This window comes from Helianthus annuus, chromosome 15, assembly GCF_002127325.2.
Source record: "Helianthus annuus cultivar XRQ/B chromosome 15, HanXRQr2.0-SUNRISE, whole genome shotgun sequence".
Classification (NCBI taxonomy): Eukaryota; Viridiplantae; Streptophyta; class Magnoliopsida; order Asterales; family Asteraceae; genus Helianthus; species Helianthus annuus.
The window spans coordinates 91,238,905-91,266,263 of record NC_035447.2 but is presented as its reverse complement, the minus strand read 5'-3'; the positions used below and the strand labels follow the sequence as shown (position 1 = coordinate 91,266,263).

General features: G+C 38.5%; 1 protein-coding gene across 1 annotated transcript; it reads left to right on the top strand.

Moving 5' to 3' along the window:
• Positions 1 to 10,853: 10,853 nt before the first annotated feature.
• Positions 10,854 to 11,311, top strand: LOC110881744 (leucine-rich repeat extensin-like protein 1). The gene is made up of 2 exons (XM_035984368.1): positions 10,854 to 11,018; positions 11,105 to 11,311. Exons 1-2 carry the CDS (start codon positions 10,854 to 10,856, stop codon positions 11,309 to 11,311), a joined length of 372 nt encoding a protein of 123 aa, XP_035840261.1.
• Positions 11,312 to 27,359: the final 16,048 nt, after the last annotated feature.

The window sequence follows — 27,359 nt, the reverse complement described above, 5'->3', positions numbered from 1 at the left end:
TGATTTGGTAATACGCCAATTTGTCCACTATTAGTAGATAAAATGATTTCTTTCACTTCTGAATCCCACTTAAATGAAATCAACGGGCTATCATCGACCAACTAGCTCAAAATTTCTCCGAGAGACCACAAGGCGCGTTACCAAGCAATACCGAAACCAACCCAAAGGCACAAGTGCATCTCATCACATTGAGAAACCATACCGTGGGTCCCGAGGAGGCTCCATTACCTCCAATTGCAAAGAGCCGATCTAGCCAAACCACAACTCCACCAACACCCCAACAAGAGACGGCTCATCCACCAAATCAAGAACCCACCAAGAATCCTCCGGTACCATACCCTGGTCGGTTAATTTGCCAAAAGACCGATGAGCAATTCACAAAGTTCGGAAATTTACTAAAACAATTGCATGTTAACATTCCATTTGTCGAAGTCCTAACCCAAATGCCTAAATATTCAAAATTTATGAGGGACTTCCTCACTTACAAAAGGAAAATTGAATCATTGCAATTAGTTAATTTAAGCGAAGAATGCTCCGCCTTGCTACTCAACAAACTCCCGCAAAAGAAGATCGATCCCGGAAGCTTCACCATCCCTTGTTCAATTGGGGAATCTCCCATTCGCAATACACTAGCCGACCTCAGGGCTTGCATCAACCTCATGCCCGCATCAATGTTCGACCGACTCGGCCTAGGGAAAACAAGCCCTACAAAAATGAGCATACAACTCGACGATAGGTCCGTTAAATATCCACAACGTGTCGCTGAAAATCTATCAGTTAAAGTCGGAGACTTTGTCTTCCCGACCGACTTTGTCATACTAGATATGGAAGAGAATAACGAAGTACCACTCATCTTAGGGAGGCCATTCCTAGCTACGGCCCACGTAGTGGTAGACATGAATGGTGGGACACTAACATTGAGGGTTGGGGACAAGGAAATGAAGTTCGGAGTTGGTAAGAGAGTAGAAGACGATGACCCGGTCAATTACATGAAAGCTATAGACTCAAGTTTGGATTATGCTCTCCGACGGTGCAACATGGGATGCAAAACATCCCACTTGGGTAACATATGAATGGCTTTGGGTCTAGCCAAGGACCCTTATAAACGTGGCGCACCACGGAGGCACTCCGCGGAACTATCCTTAGCTTAGTTTAGATTAATTTTTTTTATGCTTTCTAGTTTAGTTTTAATTTTCAGCAATAAAACACACTCGGGATGGTGAAGGATACTAAGGGAAAATTGAACCAACACCCCATGCACAGGAACAGAGCCTCCCGACAATTTTTTCTTCATTACAGCAAGTTCAGCACGGGCCGTGCCCGCTAACACGGCCCCGTGCTGAAAGATCTGCAGAAAAACGCCGAGTTCAGGTAACTGGACACGGGGCGTGTTCGCTGAACACGCCCCCCGTGCCCAGGCTTCTGTTACTTCCTGATGATTTCTGTTACTAGCAACCTAAACACGGGGCCGTGCCCGGACACCACGGGGCCGTGTCCGGACACCCAGTAACATTAAATTTTGTTTTTAACACACCTTTTACACATTCAATCAACCTAAAAACTTATATTTGGGACACATTGAGGACATTGTATAATTTAAGTGTGGGGGGGGGGGATGCTAAAACCTTGAATTTTGCAAGTCCTAATTACAAGCCTTACACAAAACTCTATTGGAACCGCTAAACACCCCAAATTTTTTCAAAAACTTTTATTTTTTTTACTTGTCTTGGTTTAATTTGAGAATAACAAGTTTTAAAAAGGTTATGTTTTTACAAATTTACAACCAATAGCATCATGATAAAAAGAACCAACATAAGAAAATTATGAAACGACATGACAAATCTAGTTAAAATTTGATTATATATACTTGATCACATAAAAACCCATTCCCACAAAAAGTGAGTTTTGAGCCTTTATTGATCACATAAAATTTGATTAATCTAGTTAAAATTTGATTATATATACTTGATCACATAAAATTTGATTATATATACTTGATCACATATACACTTGTGTGAATAGCCGCTTGGTTTCTTACGACTCTAGAACTTGCCATGACGATACATTCCCGGTCCTTACCAACTTAAACCCAAGTAAGTAAATGACGGAGGCATTAGGACTAACCCTTTTTATTTCAACACCATTATTTTTCCTTTTTTTTTTTACCACCTACCCAAAATCCCCCTAGTTAACCCCTTTGAGCCTAAACATTTTCATTTCTAAACCCAAAACAAACACCCTTTACCCACCAAAACCCTTTTTTTTTATTTTAAACCCTTTTTTTAGTACAAAGCTCGGTTTTCTTGTGACAACCGCATATATATATATATATATATATATATATATATATATATATATATATATATATATATATATATATATATATATATATATATATAGGGGGCTGCTAGAATAAGAACCACCCCGAGTTGTAAGAACCGCGAGAACTACACCCCACGGAGCGCCGTTCGCTATGATTTTTTTTTTACAAGTAGATGTGTGTATTATAAACACAGCCCTAAAAAATCATGGCGAACGGCGCTCCGTGGGGTGTAGTTTTTTACACCACAAGTTTGGTGTTTTTTAATTTTTTTTCTTTTTTCTTTTTTTTTTCACCAAACTTGTGGTGTAAAAAACTACACCCCACGGAGCGCCGTTCGCCATGATTTTTTACGGCTGTGTTTATAATATACACATCTACTTGTAAAAAAAAAATCATGGCGAACGGCGCTCCGTGGGGTGTAGTTCTCGCGGTTCTTACAACTCGAGGTGGTTCTCATTCTAGCGGCTCCCTATATATATATATATATATATATATATATATATATATATATATATATATTATGATAAAGTTTAGCAATAAACAAACAAGTTCATCAAAAGAAACTTCGTTTGAAAAAAAAAATGCTTCATTAGAATAAAAAGTCACAAAAACAAAATGTTTTACGAAAACCGACGCTTTTTACGCCTTTTCGCCCATTTCCACTAACCACTAACCCAAAACCACCTACCTTTAACCCAAGCCTAACCCTTCCCCAAAAGTCCTCTTGATATTTACAAAGGTTTATAGTTAAAAAGGAGGAGGATTGATTGCTTGGCAAGCATATGGTAGAAGTAAGTTCCATGCCGGTCTCGAGTGTTTTACAAAAATACATCTTCGGCCGAGTGTTGAGTAATCTCCCGTGAGGTATGTGAACTTGTATATAAATGGAGTTTTAAAAAAGTCATGTTATGCTCAAATAAGTAATTTCTCTTATGAAATGTTCTAAATAAATCATAACGAATAGGATTATAAATAACATAAAATTAAAACCTAATAAAAATCTTGGATTCCCGACACTCAAGACAAGCCCAAAACTTCTCTTCCACCCATTCCATTTGGGAGTGTAAGCTACATTATAAAGAGTTTTGCTTGAGGACAAGTAAAGATTCAAGTGTGGGGGTATTTGATGTGTGTAAAATGCAATATATAAATTACATCAAGTGTGGCATAAAACTAACCCTTTTTTAGTACTAATGTTGGAAAAAGTGTGCTTTTGTCTTCCTTTTGTATTTTCAGGGTTAAATGAGCTTAAATGAACAAAAGAAGCAAAAATGCAGCTAAATCTGACAATAATACAAGAAAAGGAATAAACGTGGCATGCCCGACCCCTCGACAACATCTTCCCAAGCAAAAACAAGAGATCAGAAGGCTGAACACGCCCCGTGTTCATTGAACACGGGGGCGTGCCCAAGTGTCTGCAGAAAAGACAAAGTTGTAGAAGCTTCTATTTCTCAACATGGGGGCGTGCCCAGCGGACACGAGGCCGTGGTCAACGCTAAGATTCGCAGAATCCAAGCAAATCTTGGTAGTACAGATACGCTTCTTCACACGGGGCCATGCCCAGCGGACACGGGGGCGTGGTCAACTAATGCAGACAAACTTCAATTAATGAAGAAAGAGAAGATGGATGGACACGGGGTCATGCCCAATGGGCATGGGGGCCATGTCCGGGCTTCTGTGCAGGCTATAAATAGAGGTGCTTGGTTCACTTCAAAGGCATCCCTTGGCAAACCACCTCTCTCACACTTCACCCACCCACCACCACCATCACAACCCACATCCACCACCATCATCCATCATCCATCATAAAGTGTGTGTAGTAGTCTCGGGATCCAAGATTGATAGTAAGAGTTCTTGACAATCAAAGGCCATGTTTGCCTAAGTCTCTTACATCACTTGGTGAAGACAAGCATTTAGTGTAATACTTTTTATTTTTAATCTTTTCGCACTTTTTATTTGGTTTTGTATTAATGACTTTAATAACTAATGTTGAAGGTGAAACTTCCTTATCATTTGTCCGTGATGTCTTGGCGTTATTTTACTGTCTATATAAAATAAAAGATTTACACCATTCATATCTCCACGGTCTATATGGAGATATGTTGGCTACCTGGTCGGGGGTTAAGGGAATGGTTTGGTAAGCATCTTGCCTTGTTCAGTGTATAGATCCTGCAAGGACCTGGGTCAAGCTTAGTAGGACCTCCTTGAATACCCACTGGTATTGGATGGCGGGGGTTCGAATTTCTTGATCCCCTCATAAGTAACCTACTATTAAAACATTAACCCGGCTACTTAGGATTGTATCCCTGCTAACTCAAACTACTTAGCCGAGGGTAACATCACCTTCAAAAGAGGGGCCTACCACATTTCGCATTAATAACTTAATTAATTATCTTTCAATAATCCAACCCTTTAGGATTGTATACTTGTTGACTCAAACTACTGGGTTGAGGGTAACGTCACCTTCAAAAGAGGGGCCTACTACTATAACTAAGATAATCTCTTAAAAAGTGCAAAAGTGCGGAAATAATCAAAGGTTACACTAAAGGTGAGTCGGATCCAAGTGATTTGTCTTGTCTATCTGTTTTTATTTTTTTTATTTTCAGCATTTTTAGTTAGTTTTATTTTCTTGTTTAAAAACCTTTTTCTAAATTTTTGATTTGATTAGACGTTGAGGATAAACCGGTACTAAAAGCTCTTGTGTCCTTGGACGACCTCGGTATCTTACCAACGCTATACTACGCTCACGATGGGTGCACTTGCCCATATGTGTGTTTAGTGTTAGTAAAATATCGTGTTTTATAAATTTAAAACTGGACTAAAGTGTTAAAAAGGGCTTAAAATATACATAAAAACCTATCACACGCGACACGAATCATCTATCTGTAGATTTAATCTGAGAGCATGTACCCTTCTTGGCTTCTCATGATACTTACGACTTAACGCATCAGCCATTATGTTAGCTTTACCTTTATGATATTGGATATCACAATCGTAGTCACTAAGAATCTCCATCTAACGTCTTTGCCTCATGTTCAGTTCTATTTGCTCAAAAAATATATCTTAAATTTTATGACCTGTAAAGATAGTGAACTTATTACCATACAGATAATGTCCCAAATTTTGAGGGCAAAAATTATCGCTCTTAACTCCAGATCATGTGTTATGTAGTTTTCTTCATGTTTCTTCAATTATCCATAGGCGTAAGCAATTACTTTCTGGCGTTGCATCAGCACACATCCAAAACCTGATTTTGATGCATCATAATATACTATAAAATTTTCAGTTCCTTCTGGTAAAGCAAGTATCGGTGCATTAGTTAATCTTTGCCTCAGGATTTTGAAAGATTCTTCCTACTTTGGTCCCCTTCAAACTTAATTGATTTACATGTTAACTTGGTTAATGGAATGGCTATTCTGGAGAAATCTTGAATAAAGCGTCTATGATATCCTGCCTATCCAAGAAAACTTCTGACTTCCGTTGGTGAATTAAGGACTTTCCATTTGGTAATTGTCTCGATCTTTGTGGGATTCACATGAATTCCTTCATGATTAATCAAATGTCCAAGAAATTGTACTTTTTGTAACCAGAATTCACATTTTGAAAATTTAGCATAAAGCTTTTCTTTTCTCAATAATGTTAGAAGTACATGTAGATGCTTAGCGTGCTCTTCTTTGTTCTTGGAATAAAAAAGTATATCGTCTACGAAGACAATTATAAATTTATCCAGGTATGGTTTACATATCCTATTCATCATGTCCATAAATGCAGCTGGATCATTTGTAACACCTCGTAAAATCACGACCAATATAATAAAGACACGTGTCATGAACCTTAAACGTGTAATGAATTGATTCTGAGGGACTAAAATCGTCAAACAATGTAAGTATGTTAGTAAAAGGATCCAAAGTGTCAACATGCCATTCTTGTGCCTCTGATTGACCTTATACGACGTTCGTATTCTTTAACAAATAAATTATCGCGCATGGAAAGTCGTTTGTGTTTAAAATAAGGATCTTACGAAACATAGGGGTTAAAAGTGTTAACATGTTAAAAGATACGTCTGAGTAACCTTTTAAACGAACCTAAAAGCATTGTAATAATTATATATTTGGTTCTCAAGGATATTGGATATTTATTTTATGGAGTTTCAAAGAAATCAAGACTTTTCGGGTGATTGTACATCTAACCGGGAGCTTAACGGAGTTACTTTATGACCCAAGGTCCTTAATAGTTAACTATGGGGTCTAAAATGCAATAAATGAAAGTTAAATAACTTAATATGGACCAGGGACCAAAACCGCAAACTTTGAAACTTGTTTTCCAGTCACCAAGGAGCGTCACGGCCCGCGTAGACTCCTTAAGAGTCTTACGCGGCCCGCGTGGAAGCATCAGATGCAGAAAGATAAGGACAACTGCATATTCAGCCAATTCCACCAACTTTGCTTGCTAAATTTCGATATCAAGGACTGCGCCAATGGTTTTTCATGCAATAGGGACACCTGGTAACATCTGGGATCATCATAGGGACACATGTAAAGATCTTGGAGCTTCCATTTTACTATATAAGGCCTTGTTCATTCACTTGTCATTTGCATACTTGAAATTTTATTTCAAAACTCACTCTTTAGAGCCTCCTGGAGCTCAAGGAAGTTTTCTAAAGTTCCATACTCGTGTTAAGTAGCCTAGTAAGTGTTCTTAGCTCCCTAAGTTCAAGTTTTATTAGTTTAATGACCAAAAGTCAAAGCCATCGTAATTAAGCTTTGACTTAGTGATTAATCACTAATGGTCCAGCCATTATTCGAATTGAAAGTGGCAATGAGTTGGTAATTATGTAAGTAATAAACCCTTAAAAGGGCACCCACAGATTATCACTCTAACTTGGTCAATTGTTGGGTCAAACTTATTATTAAAAAGTCAACATAATCCATTTTTGCAAATAAATTCATAACTGATAATGTAGAAGTTATGGAACATGTTTAAACACTAAAATAACTTGGTAAATAATATAAGAACATGTTTAGGCATGTTCAACCTGAAAGTTCTGAGTTTAGGCTCGGTTCGTAACCGAAAATCGCAAAAGTAGACTTTTGCTTTGACTTTCCGTTCTAACCCGATTTAGCTTGTTTTAGATATGCCTTAGGGTTCCTTTAGGACCATATTATAGGTTAGTATAACCCTCTGAGGTTATACAACATGGTTCCTTAGTAATCTGATTCATTTGCATGTTTCTGTTAAATGCTTAAATGTTGACCATTATGCCCTTTTTATATAAAAACGAGATTTTTGAAAATGTGAGAGGACAAAAACCTTTATTACTGATTTATAAGCATGTCCTAAAAAATTGACTTCAGTTTGTGGTCTAAATTAGGAGTTATGCGCAATATCGTAAATGAAAGCCTTTTTATTAATTAAATGGCATTTTCGACATAAATCCTACTTAAACCCAAATTTTGACACCAAACCTTTTACCCACTGATGTAATATAATATTTAGGGATTTTTGGAAATTTTTATTAAATTTTAAACTGATCATAACATAGAGTTCTTGCATAGGCTCGGTAATTGACGATAATGCCTTTTTTGCTAATAAAATGAGTTTTATACATCCTTTACATGTCAAACCTTTTTCTACTAATTTTATATATTAAATAAGTTATTTTAAACAGTAAAGGCTGATCAAAATTTCAGATTTCCTTATTCATCCCGAATATCGTCAACTACCGACTTTTATTCGATTTAGGCGCATAGTATGATTTAAAACCATATTTGGCATCTAAAGATTGTTACCTACAGATGTTATGGATAAATTTTTATACTTTAACTGTAAGTAAAAGTTTTGAACTCAGATTTCCAAATTTGACCCTTATAACAAATGTGAAATGACTAAAATGCCCCTACGGTGCATAGTTCGGCCACAAAGGATAAATTTCAAGTATATGTGATATCTTACTGATATAACTTATTTAAAATAAATATTTTTACTGATTATTTTAGGCCAGAACATCAGATTACTATTTAATCTCTTTTATAAACTTTAAAATGACCAAAATACCCTTTCGGGGCATAAATTGGTTTTAAATTCGTATTAGGCATAATGGAAGGTATCCTACTGATATCACAACATATTTAAAGCATATTAACTTGTGGAACCTGTTCATGACTCATTTGGTTACCCATTATGCATTATACGTGTTTGGTACGGTTTATGTAACTAGTTTGCAAAAATTAACCGAAACAGGTCAAACCTTATCATTTTTACTTCAAAATCCATAATGTGTTTAGTTTACCCATATTATGCAAGTCTTCAAACTTGTCGGGTCTAAATTACATTCTAATCCGGTCTTCGCTTAATCTTGCGTTTTGAACCGTATACTTTTCTTTAAAACTAACCGGTCTAAGTTATAGCTTAAATAAGACCCGTTAGGAATCTAATAGGTTATTAAAACCTTCGTTCCAGATTAGGAGCCCGGCAAAAGCTATCTGTACTTGCTGATTGATGTACGGCTGGGAAAAAAATCTATATTTTTGCTCAGGTAAATACTTTTAACTTATTTTCCCTTATACGGGCTTGGGGTACGGTATTTAATAATACCGCTTGGTCGGGTATTGAATCTTTAATCGAATAATGGTTAAATCATTGAGATAACCGGTTTAATCTGTTTTGTTTGTTTTAAGCCTTTGGGGGTTAATGACCATGTCCTGGATATCCTCGGCTCATTCTTTGAAATGGCCACGACTTAAGCACGGGGTGTAGGCATACACCTGTCGGTGCGTATGTAAAAAGATATACCCGCTTGTTGAGAATAACTCGCCGTGGGTTTATATTATGTTGTGTGTCTATTAATCTTTAACCCGGTACTTCTAACCCGGGTTACTGAATGTATAACAAACATATAATTCTTTTACAAGATTATTTTTAAATAATTATCCCAAGTTATAAAAGATTATTTGTGCCTTGTGCATTTAAATCAATTTTCTTAAATATTTTCAAAAGTGTCGGTTAATTGTATTTACCAGTGTAAACTGACGTATTTTCAAAAAAGGTTAAGTGCAGGTACTAAGCGAAATGGGCTGGTTACTCCTAGTATCGAATAAAGAGTCTTGCAAGCTTTTGATGCTTAAATCTGTTGAACAATATTTCTTTTTATCTTAGATCCGCCCGTGGATCGTTTTACAACCCGTTTGTAATATTTTATGTTACTTTCAATCGGTTTGTAATATTATTACTTTTTGACTTCTGCTGTGCATTGAACTGTGATTAATTGACTATGATGATATCAACTACGTCACGATACTCCCCACCGGGCCCACCGGTAATACGTGGAAATATCAGGGTGTGATAGGTTGGTATCAGAGCCAACATTGAGTGAATTATACACTAGCCTTTTGTGTTTAATCGCAATGACACAGTTTACACATTCCTTGACCTCCGAGTCTAGGCTAACGACATAGGACTAATCCTAATCTTAGGGGCTGTTTGGTAGCCTCTTAATGACCATTCAGATGCTACCTCTTAATGGTTTAAAACCTCTGAATGAATAAGAGGTAACCTCAAGTCTGAATGGTTAAGAGGTAACCTCTGAATGGTAAATCATCACATGTCACATTCTTCTACCTTCTCATTGGTAAAATTCTTAATGGTTCCATTAAGAGGTAGCCTCTTAATAACCATTCAGAGGCTACCAAACAGCCCCTTAGTGTTTTCTTTTATGGGTTCCTTTTTGTTTGTTTTGGTAGGAACAAGAAAATGCCGCCACGGTTCAGAAGACGAGGTGGACGGGGCAAGGCGCCAATCACAGCCCCAAATGATCATGAGGCCGGGCCATCACACCGGCGAACTCCATCAGCAACTTTAAGCTCAAGTCCCCACGAGGATTGGAGGACTTACCTAGAGCCAACAAGGCGTTTAGTCTCACTCAGTTCATCACCATCGTACCACGACTCATTCGGGCTCCACCAGAACAACGAGTCCGACCACTCATGCCACTCCTACCTCCCATTGCAGCGTTCGGGATCACACCGGGCCTTCCAAGACCCAACTCCATACTTTCAGAGCGGGTTCAACCCAGCGAACGTGAGTGAAGAACTAATGGGCCATAACCCGTTGGGACCCGAAGACCACTTTCCTGAAGCTCAGGATATGGATATGGATGAGGATCCAGATCCAGAACCTGCCGAGATGCCAACTGGGACGCCCACGCATCCCATAGAGATTTCAGATGGGTCATCTTTTCATGGTTCCCCATACCGAGGCCCAGACAGTTTCCAAGAAAGGTGGGCCACTTACCACTGGGAGTTTACCCCCTTTCAACCCACCTCAGCAGCAGCTGCTGGATCCCTCTAGGGATTTGCGTTTCCAGGCGGTTACGCCACCGCCACCGCCACCGCTAGAGCAGCAGCTGCCTCCTGAACCGCCGAGGCAAAAAAGATCAGGAGCACGGATGTCCGTTTGAAGAGGGGTTTTCCACTTCAGCACCCCTCAACACTCCAGTGGCAATCATTACCCGCCGCTGTATGAAGACCCGCAAATGGGTGGGCCTTCAAACCCAGTTTCAGAGGTCGACTCAGCTCTAGTCGCAGCACCACCACCCATGGGTTATGATAACCCAATTCCTTCCTACGCCGGTGCAGCGGCGTATAACCCTTTTGAGCAGCCATCTTATCCTGGCTACAACTACTACAATGCCCCTGCCGTCGACCCATACCTCGAGGCGCGGCTAACTACAATGCTCTTCACCCTGAAGGACCTTTCGCAGCTTCATACCAGTCTGGGTACTAGGCATATGGGTATCAATACCCGCCACCTCCTCAACCTCCACTTCAGCAGCCGCCGCAACCGCCACTGATCCAGCCACCGCAGCAGCAGGAGATTATTCAGAGGTTGAGCCAGGTGGAACGAGAGGTTCAGGAGGAGCGTAGAAGCCACCGGGGATTTCTTAAGGGTTTGGCGAATCTGATCAAGGGGAAGAAGAAGAGGGATTTTTGAAGATTCCTTATTTATTTGTGTTGTAATTTTTATTTTCAATTAAGTCCCTATGTGGACATTTATTTATGTACTTGGTCCCTGCGTGGACTTACCTTTCTATCCTTGGTCCCTGCGTGGACCTGTCTTTCTTGTTTAGCCCTTGCATGGGCACGTTATTTATTTAAAAGTCCCGTTTGTGGCAATTATGTACTTCTTTTCATTTATTTATGGAATGTTTTAAATTTAAATTTCATTTAGTCATTATATGTATAAATATAATATATGAAATAAATCAAAAATATCATTCCTTTTTAATTAAATCTGCCAATAAATATTGAATGAAAATCTTAAAGGCGAAACCTAGTCCATGTGTCATTTTAAGACAGGACCATGATGGTAGTTCCTTTTTAAGATTCAAATCCTTGTTAACATCTGAAAACATGTTAACACTCCTGGAAAATGTGATTCAATAAAATCACACAAGTCATCCTTATATTGGATTCTTCCAATTCCTTTCTTTATTTTTATTGAACCTCCATTAGTGATAAAGTGCCTAGTGGCCACACTTATTGTCCTATAGGACAAAAAGACAGTTATAGTCCACGACTCCCTGTCAAAAAGAGGTGACGAACTATGTCCAAACCTTAATGCCTCGATCCTATAAGATCATGGCTTATAATTTAAATTGTCCTTGTGACTAGGCCTTTTGTATGCCACCCTGTTATCCTTAATAGTTTATAACTAGATAAAATATAATAAAAAAATTTAATTATATTAACCAATATGGCTTAAGATTTCCATGGTTAATGAATGGCCATAAATGACAATTCCGTAATAGACTTCTGAATGAATCATTATTAATATTTTATGTAGCAATCAAGCTACATGGCCGGATTAGATGAGGTTAACAGTCACCCGAGGGAGAATAATGATACTACCAGAGAATGTAGTTGGTGCGGAACTGCAGGCATTAATAGATAATGTCGTTACTCGAGCTCTCGAGAGACAGTTTAATGAATCAAGTGGTACTCGCGCCAGAACTCAGTCCGTACCACATACAAAACCACCCTCCAAGACTCATGTATCTCATAAGGACGAATCTCATCATTCATCGAATCAGAGGAGTGTTCCATCTTAGAAGGTTGTGCTCAATGAAGAGCCACGTGTTAAGGCATGTTCTTACAAGTATTTTGTCTCCTGCAAGCCCAGAGATTTCACAGGGGAGAAAGGAGCCATTGATTGCATGACGTGGCTAGATGAGATGGACACAGTGGTTGATATTAGTGGATGTGCCGAACAGGACATCGTGATGTTTATTTCGCAATCTTTTAAGGGCGAAGCTTTAACTTGGTGGAGGTCCCTAATCCAAGCTACAGGAAAGATCCCATTATACAATCTGACTTGGGATCAGTTTGTTGCTCTTATCAAGGAAAATTTCTGTCCTCAACATGAAGTTGAGAAAATTGAGACTGACTTCTTGACCTTGGTCATGAAGAACTTAGATTGTCAGGCATATCTCACAAGTTTCAATACCATGTCTTGATTGTTTCCATACTTGGTTACCCCAGAACCAAAACGCATAGCTCGTTTTATTGGAGGTCTAGCTCCAGAAATCAAGGCAAGTGTGAAAGCATCAAGACCTACCACCTTCAGGTCTGTGGCTGATTTGTCGTTATCTCTTACTCTCGATGCGGTCAGGCAAAGATCGCTCAGGAATTCTGACGAGGGGAAAAGGAAACGTGAGGATGAGAACTCACGTCGTTCTGAGAAGACACATAAGGGGAACTCTGAGAACAAGAAGGGTTTCAGATTTAAAAAGGATAGTCAGCAGTCGGGTGAAAAACCCAAGTATAAAACCTGCAAGAAGCGCCATCTAGGGAAATATAGGTTCGAATCAAAATCCCAATCGCAGCCTAGAGCTTGTGGGATCTGCAAATCAAGTGAGCATAAAACGTTGGATTGCAAGAAGATAAAGGATGCGACTTGTTACAACTGTAACGAGAAGGGGCATATCAAGTCCAACTGCCCAAAGTATGCAAAGAAACCTGAAAAGGGTAAAAAGACCAATGCTCGGGTCTTTCAAATGAACGCTCAGGAGGATGTGCAAAATGACAACATGATAACAGGTACCTTTCTTATCAATGATGTTTATGCTAGAGTATTGTTTGATTCGGGTGCAGACAAGTCTTTTATGGATAATAAGTTTTGTAAGTTATTAAATCTGCCTGTTAAGACTCTAAGCATAAAGTATGAAGTAGAATTGGCCGATGGCACGATAGAGACTGCTTCAACCGTATTAGATGGATGTTTTATATCTATTAGGAACCACTCTTTTCCACTATCTTTGCTTCCTTTGAAATTGGCGGGATTTGACATAGTAATAGGCATGGATTGGTTGTCTTCTAATCAAGCTCAGATTGTTTGCGATAAGAAGCAAGTGGTTATCAAGACTCCTTATGGTGAGCCGTTAACAATACAAGGGGATACTCAGTACGGATTACCTAAGCAAGTGTCACTGCTTAAAGCATCAAGGTGTATGAAGAAAGGATGTGTCATTTACATGGCACAAGTAACCATTGATGAACCAAAACCCAAGATTGAAGACATCCATGTTATTTCTGAATATCCAGACGTTTTTCCCGAAGAACTACCTGGTTTACCTCCAGATAGGCCAGTGGAGTTCAGAATCGATATTATTCCTGGAGCAGCACCAATTGCAAGAGCGCCTTATCGTTTGGCTCCAACTGAGATAAAGGAATTGAGGACTCAATTGGATGATTTGTTGGCAAAGGGTTTTATACGCCCTAGCTCATCCCCATGGGGAGCACCAATTTTTTTTGTAAAGAAAAAGGATGGCTCGATGCGTCTATGCATCGATTATCGCGAGCTAAACAAAGTTACAATCAAGAACATGTATCCGTTACCCAGTATCGATGATCTATTCGATCAGCTTCAAGGAGCAAGTTACTTCTCCAAGATTGATTTAAGGTTAGGTTACCATCAGCTGAAAGTCAGAGATGAAGATGTGCATAAGACTGCATTCAGAACTCGTTATAGCCACTACGAGTTCTTGGTGATGCCTTTCGGGCTCACTAATGCACCAGCAACATTCATGGATCTCACGAATCGCGTTTGTAAGCCATACTTGGACAATTTTGTCATTGTCTTCATTGATGACATTCTTATTTACTCGAAGAGTCAAACAGACAATTTTGTCATTGGCTTCGATGTATCCTTAAACTTCTACAGCAAGAGAAGCTCTACGCCAAGTTTTCAAAGTGTGAATTTTGGCTTCGAGAAGTCCAATTTCTTGGACATGTGGTAAGCGAGCGTGGTATCCAGGTGGATCCCACTAAGATTGAAGCCATTATGAATTGGTAAGAACCAAAGACACCCACAGAAATTCGCAGCTTCTTGGGTTTGGCAGGATATTACAGACGTTTTATTGAAAACTTTTCAAGGATTGCTGCACCCCTAACTTCATTGACTCGCAAGAATATAAAGTTTGATTGGGGTCCCAAGCAACAAGAATCCTTTGAGATTCTTAAACAGAAGTTAAGCAACGCACATGTATTGACATTGCCAGAAGGAATTGAAGAATTTGTGGTTTATTGCGACGCATCGCACACAGGTATGGGATGTGTGCTTATGCAGAAGGGCAAGTTGAGCCCTAGATACATAGGACCATTCGAGATCATTGAATGTGTCGGAACTGTGGCTTACAAATTAAATCTGCCAAAAGAGCTTAGTGGAATCCATAATGTGTTCCACGTTTGCAACTTGAAGAACTGTCTAGCTAATGAATCGCTAGCAATGTCGCACAAGAACGTGCAGATAGATGAGATTTTGAAGTTCATTGAAAAACCTTTGTTGATCGAGGATCGACATGTTAAGAAGCTTCGAAGGAAGCATGTACCGATTGTAAAGGTAAAATGGGATGCCCGAAGAGGCCCAGAATACACGTGGGAGGTCGAATCCACAATGAAGCAGAAGTACCCTCATTTATTTCAGTAAATCTCGAGGTTGAGATTTCTTTCAAGGGGGTAAGGATGTAACACCTCGTAAAATCACGACCAATATAATAAAGACACGTGTCATGAACCTTAAACGTGTAACGAATTGATTCTGAGGGACTAAAATCGTCAAACAATGTAAGTATGTTAGTAAAAGGATCCAAAGTGTCAACATGCCATTCTTGTGCCTCTGATTGACCTCATGCGACGTTCGTATTCTTTAACAAATAAATTATCACGCATGGAAAGTCGTTTGTGTTAAAAATAAGGATCTTACGAAAAATAGGGGTTAAAAGTGTTAACATGTTAAAAGATACATCTGAGTAACCTTTTAAACGAACCCAAGAGCATTGTAATAATTATATATTTGGTTCTCAAGGATATTGGATATTTGTTTTGTGCAGTTTCGAAGAAATCAAGACTTTTCGGGTGATCGTACATCTAATCGGGAGCTTAACGGAGTTAGTTTATGACCCAAGGTCCTTAATAGTTAACTATGGGGGTCCAAAATACAATAAATGAAAGTTAAATAAACTTAATATGGACCAGGGACCAAAAATGCAAACTTTGAAACTTGTTTTCCGGTCACCAAGGAGCGTCGCGGCCCGCGTAGACTCCTTAAGAGTCTTACGAGGCCCTCGTGGAAGCATCAGATGCAGAAAGATAAGGACAGCTGCATGTTCAGCCAGTTCCACCGCTTTTGCATGCTAAATTTTGATACCAGGGACTGTGCCAATGGTTTTTCATGCAATAGGGACACCTGGTAACATCTGGGATCATCATAGGGACACATGCAAAGATCTTGGAGCTTCCATTTTGCTATAGAAGGCCTTGTTCATTCACTTGTCTTTTGCACACTTGAAATTTTATTTCAAAACTCACTCTTTGGAGCCTCCTGGAGCTCAAGGAAGTTTTCTAAAGTTCCATACTCGTGCTAAGTACCCTAGTAAGTGTTCTTAGCTCCCTAAGTTCAAGTTTTATTAGTTTAATGACCAAAAGTCAAAGCCATCGTAGTTAAGCTTTGACTTAGTGATTAATCACTAATGGTCCAGCCATTATTCGAATTGAAAGTGGCTATAAGTTGGTAATTATGTAGGTAATAAACCCTTAAAAGGGCACCCACTGATTATCACTCTAACTTAGTCAATTGTCGGGTCAAACTTGTTATTAAAAAGTCAACATAATCCATTTTTGCAAATAAATTCATAACTGATAATGTAGAAGTTATGGAACATGTTTAAACACTAAAATAACTTGGTAAATAATATAAGAACATGTTTAGGCATGTTCAACCCGACAGTTCTGAGTTTAGGCTCGGTTCGCAACCGAAAGTCGCAAAAGTAGACTTTTGTTTTGACATTCAGTTCTGACCAGATTTAGCTTGTTTTAGATATGCCTTAGGGTTCCTTTAGGACCATATTATAGGTTAGTATAACCCTCTGAGGTTATACAACATATTTCCTTAGTAATCTGATTCATTTGCATGTTTCCATTAAATGCTTAAATGTTGACCATTATGCCCTTTTTATATAAAAACGAGATTTTTGAAAATGTGAGAGGACAAAAACCTTTATTAGTGATTTATAAGCATGTCCTATAAATTTGACATCAGTTTGTGGTCTAAATTAGGAGTCATGCGCAATATCGTAAATGAAAGCCTTTTTATTAATTTAACGGCATTTTCGACATAAATCCTATTTAAACCCAAATTTTGACACCAAACCTTTTACCCACTGATGTAATATCATATTTAGGGATTTTTGGAAATTTTTATTAAATTTTAAACTGATCATAACATAGAGTTCTTGCATAGGCTCGGTAATTGACGATAATGCCTTTTTTGCTAATAAAATGAGTCTTATACATCCTTTGCATGTCAAACCTTTTTCTACTAATTTTATATTTTAAATAAGTTATTTTAAACAGTAAAGGTTGATCAAAATCTCAGATTTTCTTATTCAACCCGAATATCGTCAAATACCGACTTTTATGCGATTTAGGTGCATAGTATGGTTTAAAACCATATTTGGCATCTAAAGATTGTTACCTACTGATGTTATGGATAAATTTTTATACTTTAACAGTGAGTAAAAGTTTTGAACTCAGATTTCCAAATTTGACCATTTTAACAAATGTGAAATGACTAAAATGCCCCTACGGTGCATAGTTCGGTCATAAAGGATAAATTTCACATATATGTGATATCTTACTGATATAACTTATTTAAAATAAATATTTTTACTGATTATTTTAGGCCAGAACATCAGCTTACTATATAATCTCTTTTATAAACTTTAAAATGACCAAAATACCCTTTCGGGGCATAAATTGGTTTTAAATTCGTATTGGGCATAATGGAAGGTATCCTACTGATATCACAACGTATTTAAAGCATATTAACTTGTGGAACCTGTTCATGACTCATTTGGTTACCCGTTATGCATTATACGCGTTCGGTACTGTTTATGTAACTAGTTTGCAAAAATTAACCGAAACGGGTCAAACCTTATCATTTTTACTTCAAAATCCAGAATGTGTTTAGTTTACCCATATTATGTAAGTCTTCAAACTTGTCGGGTCTAAATTACGTTCTAATCCGGTCGTCGCTTAATCTTGCGTTTTGAACCGTATACTTTTCTTTAAAACTAATCGGTCTAAGTTATAGCTTAAATAAGACCCGTTAGGAATCTAATAGGTTATTAAAAACCTTCGTTCCAGATTAGGAGCCCAGTATAAGCTATCTGTACTTGCTGATTGATATACGGCTGGGAAAAAAATTTATATTTTTGCTCAGGTAAATACTTTTAACTTATTTTCCCTTATACGGTCTTGGGTACGGTATTTAATAACACCTCTTGGTCGGGTATTGAATCTTTAATCGAATAATGGTTAAATTATTGAGATAACCGGTTTAATCTATTTTGTTTGTTTTAAGCCTTTGGGGGGTTAATGACCATGTCCTGGATATTCTCGGCTCATTCTTTGAAATGGCCACGAATTAAGCACGGGGTGTAGGCATACACCTGTCGGTGCGTATGTAAAAAGATATACCCGCTTGTTGAGAATAACTCGCTGTGGGTTTATATTATGTGGTGTGTCTATTAATCTTTAACCCGGTACTTCTAACCAGGGCTACTGAATGTATAACAAACATATAATTCTTTTACAAGATTATTTTTAAATAATTACCCCAAGTTATAAAAGATTTTTTTTTGTGCCTTGTGCATTTAAATAAATTTTCTTAAATATTTTCAAAAGTGTCGGTTAATTGTATTTACAAGTGTAAACTGATGTATTTTCCAAAAAGGTTAAGTGCAGCTACTAAGCGAAATGGGCTGGCTACTCCTAGTATCGAATAAAGAGTCTTGCAAGCTTTTGATGCTTAAATCTGTTGAACAATATTTCTTTTTATCTTAGATCCGCCTGTGGATCCTTTTACAACCCGTTGTAATATTTTATGTTACTTTCATTCGGTTTGTAATATTATTACTTTTAGACTTCCGCTATGCATTGAACTATGATGAATTGACTATGATGATATCAACTACGTCACGATACTCCCCAAGGGGCCCACCGGTAATATGTGGAAATATCGGGGTGTGACAACATTTGTTAGACTAAATGGCATGAATGTAAACTCATAATGTCCGTATCTTGTTCTAAAATAAGTTTTAGGAATATCTTCCTCTTGTACTTTCAGTTGATGATAACCGATCATAAATCTATCTTCGAGAAAAATTGAGCTCCTTGAAGTTGATCGAATAAATCATTGATTCTTGGTAGTGGGTACCGATTTTTAATTATGACCTTGTTCAATTCTCTGTAGTCAATACACATGCGCATCGATCCATCTTTCTTTTTGACCAATAACACAGGTGCTCCCCAAGGCAATGAGCTAGATTGTATGAAACTTTTTCCAATAATTCATCTAGTTGCTTCTTCAATTCCAGCATCTCCGTTGGTGCTAAATGATAGGGTGCTTTGGCAATCGGTGCAGTTCCTAGTATTAGGTGAATCCTAAATTCAACCTCGCGATCAGGCGGTAGTCCAAATAATTCTTCTGGGAAAACATCTGAAAAATCTGATACTACGGAAATATCCTTCAATTCTTTTCCTTTAGTGCTAATGATCGTAGAGATCATATACATTATTCCTCATTTTCGTGCATAGCTTGCAGCTTTCATCACATAGATGAATTTTGTTGATTTTGTCTGCTTGTCTCTCTGGATTGTGATTATTTATCCTCTTGGAGTACGAATCTCAACAGAATTTTGATCACACAAGATTTGCGCATGATTGGTCACTAACCAATCCATTCCTAATACAATATCGAATCCAGCTAGATTCATTGGTAGCAAGTCGGTCGTAAACTTATGTCCTAATAATTCTATCTTTCCTTTTTGAAGTACTTTGCGTATGTTGATAGAATTTCCATTTGTCGTTTCTACCGTATAGGCTTGGCGAAGTTTAATTAAGGGTTTATTGAGTAATTGACAGAAAGCAGTATTTATAAAACTTTGGTTTACACCAGAGTTAAATAATACTTTAGCATAGACGTCATGAATGAGAAACGTACCGGTGATCACATCGGGCATCATTTCTGCTTCTTGTGCTGTCAGTACAAAAGCTCATGCATTCTTCTTGGATCCTTCGGTTGCTTTTGCCTTGTTGTCAGGTGTTTTTGCTAGCTTTGGGCAGTATGGACGGATATGGAATGCCTCTTCACAGTTGAAGCATACGTTAGTATTATTTTTTCTTCTACATTCTTCTTCTTTGTGTCCAGGTGTTTTACAAAAGTTGCAGTACTTAGCACATCTTCCTGAATGCTTCCTTTTATAGAATCTACAGAAAGGTGGTAAAAAGGGCAAGCCTGCTCCTCTCCTTTCTTAAGAATTACCAGAACGTAGTTCTTGGGTAATCTTTTGGGCTAAATCCTTTTTCTAATTCTCTTATCGTGTGCATATCAGTCCATCTGTCAGAGTGTTAGCTAGTTCAACTGCCTCTTCAATAGTCTGCGGTCTAGCTGCCTTAACCAAGTCTCGGATTTCTATCACACCCCCAAATTACCAAATGCGGGTTTCACCACGAGGCATGTGATGTACCAGGATCTAGCCACTAATAATGTCGAACTAATATTAAATAATATTAAACATAATCATCATATCCAACATTAATAGTGTTTTCCAAAACAAAATTTTCAACAAATGTATGTATTCAGCGGAAGCAAAAGTAACTGTTTCAAAAAATCAAAACCATATCGTTTTAAAAAGCATAATGCAAAATGTTCTCTTCAAGTAGCACGTCCCATGACACTTCCAGCTCCCCAGACTACAAGTTCCAATGCACTGATGTACCTAACGACCTGCAAGCATGCAGAAGAGTGTCAACATAAAGTTGGCGAGTTCACAGTTTTGTTCAACGTAAATCATATACATGTTTAGCTTTAAAGACATGCTAAGAAATATTAAACTCGGTACTGATATGACTGACTAGGTTTGTTGTGCCCTCATCAATGTCTATCAACATTGATACAAGATGATTTAAGGTCCTTAGTTCACGACCGACTCCCCGAATACGGCGTGAGGTTTGTCAAACCTAATACTGCTACTAACTAATACCATGTTATCTCCCAGACAACTAGCTCAGTAATAAGTAGGGACTTACATGATAGAGATTGGGGTTATTCACTAACATCAAAATTAACCTACAACATTTATTAAAAAGTATTCCTCCCAGGAATAATAGTTTGTCTCCCGAGATGCATGTTTTTGGAAAAGTAGTAAACTCACCTTAGTTTGCTCGGTATGTGTTAACGTGCTTCTACGCGTTAATAAAGCGCTAGGTCCGTTAAACGCAACCTATTGTACAACAACGTGTAAGTATACATGTAGGGTTTTGCAATACCCTAAGTGTCCAAACAACCAAGTGTTTACTGTAATCAAGTTAACAAGTTTAACATACAGTACATACAGTGGTGAGTTCATTCATTTGTATAAAAATACACAATGTTATAATTACAACATTAAGGATTTTTACATTTGTTTATGTCTTTCAATTACTCAAATCAGTATTTGTCATGGTGGTCGTCCTGTGACTATGGTCAAATTACTATTGGCTAACTATTTGTCCAAATAGTAACGCTGGACTTGTCACACCCCAACCAATGGGCGGAATCATCGGAGTGGGACGAAAAAGAGATTATAAGAGACTTCATAACACTATTGGTGGCAAAATTTAATTCAAACCGTTTTCATTTCATAAATCAAATTGTCAAACATTACATAGAATTTCAAATAACAACAAGTTCAATGGAAATACATAACAATAAGAACAAAATTGATACAACATTTTAACTTAAGACGTCTAAATGTGTATCTAGGCATCATTGCTACTTCATTTCATAGCATCGCCATCCTCAACTTGTAACATGTCTAAAATAAAGTTAAAAGCAAAGGCAAGTATACAAGTTTAAGTATAAGTATAAAAGTTTAAAAACGAATCCACATGGTAACTTAGGTTATACAAGATCAACATAACAAGGCATGCAATATTTCTAGTCAACCCTCTGTTTACGCAATAAAGAATGAAATTTAACATGACCTTTCGTTCACGGGTGGTGCGTTACTCCTATAGCGCTATACATTTCAAATGGAGGCTCGTATAAAGCTAATGACTATGTATCACATACGAATCACCCAAGTATATGTATCAAGTATAACAACATAGCATTCATGTATTTGGATTGTTTTGTGCATGCATAAAGATTAAAGTTTGAGTGTAGTTTATAAATCAACATGTTACACCCCAAAAATGGTAAACGAAAAAGTGGAAGTTTGAGTATACTCACGGTTTTGCAAGCCTTCCACTTGTAAATCTGCGAGAGAATTGTTGTTATGGGAGGTTGGAACACCAAGTCCTTCTACACGACAAAACAAGGCATATGAGTATTGGAGTATAACGGTAGAGTAACGATTCGGAGTTTAAAAACGTATGAACATAAACATATGAAAAGTAATCATCTTTAACACATAATGTTTTAGATGATGTAACCAAACACTTTGACAAGTGACCACTAGTTCATCATCAAAGGTTTGATTACTTAGGTAATATATAGGTTATGTAATGTATATCAATATGTCCAATAAATCAAGCATGAGGTAGGAAGATGAATCCTCCATTTAGGAACCTCTTTTGTATCATAGAAGTCATGCATGAGGTAGGAAGAACAAGTCTTCCATTTAGGTACCTCTTGGGTGTTCACCACTACACTTGTTGTTAAAAACAATCAAGGAGGGGCATGAAATTGCAATAGAGAATGAAATAAATAATCAAGTAATGTGTGGATTTTCAAGTAGGATAGCCGAAGCTAGTCCTATAATCACACAAACATCGAGCATGAAGCTTGTTCATTACTTGTGGGTTAAACCCTAATCAAAACAGAAAGTTTATGAGGTTTACACCTCTGATTTTACATGTCTTAATCTTGTTTTTAAGCCCAACTAACCATAGATGTGGTTATGAGCATAAGGACATAGGTTTGAGATGAGATAACTCAAGTTTAAGCAAGATTAATCAAGTTTGATTCAAAACAGAAAGTTTCAGTCCACTTTGGAGCCTGTTTGGTGACATTCCAGACCTTGGTTTTCCATGGAAAACCTGTGAAAACGTTCCTAAGGTCAATCCAAGTAAGTAGGAAAAGTAATCAAAGCAAAAAGGTTAAGAGATGAGTGAGTTATGCTCTCTTTTGTAAGAAGATAGCAATCTGCCTTAGCTCCTAAATTCAGCTACGTTTTTGAGAGTTTGAGAGTGATTAGAGAGTGTTTAGAAAGTGACAAATGCTTGGAGGAGTCTTGGGTTTTATAGGGGATGGATTATGGTTGGGTTGGTGAGGTTTTAAATGCAAGAAACACACTTAAAACCAATCAAAACCCAAGAAAAATTGACCAATACACGAGCTGATCACGCTGGTCTCGGATCCAGCTGGCTCGTGGCCCGCGAACACATGTGTGGGGCGAGTCGCGACCTGCAAGGCTCGGCCTGGTGTGAGTTTATGTTTTAAACTTTGTCATTTTTAGCCCCTTATGTTCCTTTTTGCAAGATTCAAGTGTTTTAAAGGGCTGTTTATGATATAAAGGCATATTATAAGGGTGTAACAAGTATAATTAACATAAAACAAGTATAAAGAAGTATGATTAGGCGTATGAATGCATTCGAAAGACATATTATTCGTAAGTTTCACGTGTTTGCAAGTTTAACACATAGTTTCCAAGAATTACGAACAAAGCATCAATTGTTTCACGAATTCAAATGTACATATATGTATAACACGAATTTAAAGAAATACGAGTTTTATTTATGTTTCAAGTCTCGGATTTTACAATGATTACAACGAAGGAACGATTACCCGAACACAAGACTTCCAAAAATAGAAATGCAAACAAGACTTTCTAATTATGGAAAGTACAAAGAAGCAGGGCGTTACAGTCTCCCCTCCTTTAGGAAATTTCTTCCCGAAATTTAGGAAGAAGTAACAAATAGTTGCGGATACTTCGTCTTCATATCACTCTCGAGTTCCCAAGTGAACTCAGCACCACGTTTTCCTTCCCATCGAACCTTAACGATAGGAATTTGACTGCGCCTCAGTTTCTTGACCCCTCGGTCCATGATTTCGACGGGTTTTTCCACGAAATGTAAAGTCTCGTTGATTTGAAGATCTTCTAGTGGAACTTGAAGTCCTTCATCAGCTAGACACTTCTTTAGGTTTGAAACATGGAAGACAGGATGAACGTTATTGAGTTCTTCAGGTAGGTCCGGTTTATACGCAACCTTGCCAATCCTTTCGAGAATTTTGAAAGGCCCAACGTAGCGAGGTGCGGGTTTTCCTTTCTTACCAAATCGAACAACTCCCTTCCAAGGGGGTACCTTGAGGAGTACGAACTCACCTATCTTGAATTCCAAAGGCTTGCGACACTTGATGGCGTAGCTCTTTTGTCGGCTCCTGGCTTTCAGTAAGTTGTCTCGAACTTGTAAAATCTTGTCTGATGTCTCTTGTATGAGCTCGAGACCAGTGATTTGAACTTCACCAATCTCGTGCCAACAAATAGGCGAACGACACTTGCGACCATACAATGCTTCGAAGGGTGCCATTTGAATACTCGCGTGATAACTATTGTTGTACGAGAATTTGATCAAAGGCAAGTGTGAATCCCAGTAGCCACTAAAATTGATTACGCAGGAACGAAGCATATCCTCTAATGTTTGGATAGTACGCTCAGTTTGACCGTCTGACTAAGGATGGAAAGCGGTGCTAAGGTTAAGAACAATAGCCATAGCGGATTGAAAAGTTTGCCAAAGACGGGACGTAAAATGACCATCACGATCGGAAATGATGTCAATGGGGATACCATGATGACAAATGATCTGATCAGTGTAGATTCTAGCCAAGTTTCTCGACTTTGAAATCTTCGCGAATGGGAAGAAAATAGGCTGATTTGGTCAATCGATCAATGATCACCCAAATACTGTCATGACCAGAAGAAGTACGAGGGAGCTTAATGATAAAGTCCATTTCGATGCTCTCCCATTTCCAAACAGGAATTTCTGGCTGTTCGAGCAAGCCAGAGGGACCTTGATGTTCAGCTTTAACCTTAGAACAAGTAAGACATTTCGCAACGAAGATGGCGATATCCTTCTTCATTCCAGGCCACCAATACGACATACGCATATCTTGGTACATCTTATCAGCACCAGGATGAATGAAATATCTCGATTTGTGTGCCTCCTTCATCAGAAAGTCTCTAAGGTTATCACGATTTGGAATCTAGAAACGATTGAGGTGGTATAGAATACCATCGGATTTAGACACAAGATCTTTTTCAACACCACCTCGTATCTCAATGGAGAGACTACCTTCGTTAACAGAGGCGTATTGAGATTCACGAATACGGTTTTGGAGATCATTAACGAGTTGAAGACAATGAATACCCTTTACATGAGTTTTACGACTAAGCGTGTTGGCTACTACATTCGCTTTACTTGGATGGTAGCGAATTTCGCAATCGTAGTCGTTTAACAGTTCCACCCAACGACGTTGAAGCATGTTCAGTTCCTTTTGGTTGAAGATATGTTGAAGGCTCTTATGGTCGGTGAAGACCACACACTTGGTACCATAAAGGTACCGTCGCCAAATCTTCAAGGCAAAAACAACTGCTCCAAGTTCAAGGTCATGAGTAGTATAGTTCTTCTCATGTTTTTTGAGTTGTCTTGACGTGTAAGTGATAACCTTGTCTCGTTGCATGAGGACACAACCAAGACCAAGTTCGAAGCATCACAATACATGACAAAGTCGTCGTTACCATCGGGAAGCGCGAGGATAGGAGCATTACAAAGCATGTCCTTAAGAGTTTGAAAAGATTCCTCTTGTTCGGGACCCCAAACAAAAGGTTTCTCTTTTTGAGTCAAAGAGGTTAAAGGAACAACAATCTTCGAAAGTTGGAGATAAAAGGACGATAATAACCAGCAAGACCAAGAAATGAATGATTTTCGGATGGGGATTTAGGTGCGTTCCAATTCTTCACAGCTTCAATTTTAGCGGGGTTAACGTGAATACTAAGTTCGATGACAGTGTGACCAAGGAATTGAACCTCTTTTAACCAAAATTCGCACTTGGAGAATTTGGCGTATAGACATTCAGTACGAAGGAGTTGGAGGATAAGACGCAAGTGTCGCTCATGCTCTTCTTGTGTCTTAGAATAGATAAGAATATCGTAGATGAAAACGATCACGAAACTGTCCAAGTATGCTTTACACACGCGGTTCATCAAATCCATGAAAAAAACAGGTGCGTTGGTCAACCAAAGGGCATGACCAAGAACTTGTAATGACCATAACGCGTTTGAAACGCGATCTTAGGTATATCTTCTTCGAGGACTCGAAGTTGATGATACCCAAAATGAAGATCGATCTTTGAGAAGTAGGTCGCGCCTTGCAATTGGTCGAAGAGATCGTCAATGCGAGGAAGAGGGTATCGGTTCTTGATAGTAAGCTTGTTGAGCTCACGATAGTCAATACACATACGGAATGACCCGTCCTTCTTTTTGACGAACAGAACGGGAGCGCCCCAAGGAGATGTACTAGGGCATATAAAGCCTTTATCAAGAAGCTCTTGAAGTTGGCTCGAGAGTTCTTGTATCTCAGAGGGTGCTAAACGATAGGGAGTCTTAGCGACAGGCGTTGCGCCAGGCACTAAATTGATGCAAAAGTCGACAGAATGAGCAAGAGGCGGACCAGGAAGATCGTCGGGAAAAACATCAGGGAAATCACGTACGATAGGAACGTCGCTTATGCTTGGGCCATTGTCCTTCTTTTCCACGATGTGGGCAAGAAAGGCGAAGGTACCCTTGCGCAAGCACTTGTTCGCTTGGATACATGACATAAGCTTGAGACCTTGAGAAGGTTTCTCGCCATACACGTGTAGAGAATCACCATTTGGAAGAGGAAGGCGGATAAACTTTTCAGAACAAACAACTTCAGCATGAACTCGCCTAAACCAGTCCATGCCAACTATGATGTCGAAGCTATCCATTTGCATAGGTATGATGTCAATACGAAACGTATGATCGTTAATAATTAAAGAACACTTAGAGAGAACGGAATCGACAACTTAGAGCGTTTAGACTTGAGCAAAGGTTCACATTCTAACGACATAAAACTTCTATCGGTGCCAGTATCAAATAAACACGAAGCATCAACATGGTTCACAAGAAACGTACCAGTAATGAAGTCGTTTGCATTTTACGCTTGAGCAGTGGTAAGGAGAAAAGCTCGGCCTCGAGCTTGTTGTTGAGGCTACTGTTGTGGTTGCTGTTGCTACTGTTGGGGTTGATTACGCTGAGGATACACGTTGGCGAGATGATTAGGGTCGCCACGCTTGAAACATGCTCGCACAGGAGCAGCTTGGGGTTGAACCTGGTTAGGAGCTGGATTGGCAACAAAAGCTTAAGGTTGAGAGATATTGCGACATTGGTTAGCAAAATGCCCAAACCTATGATAGTTGG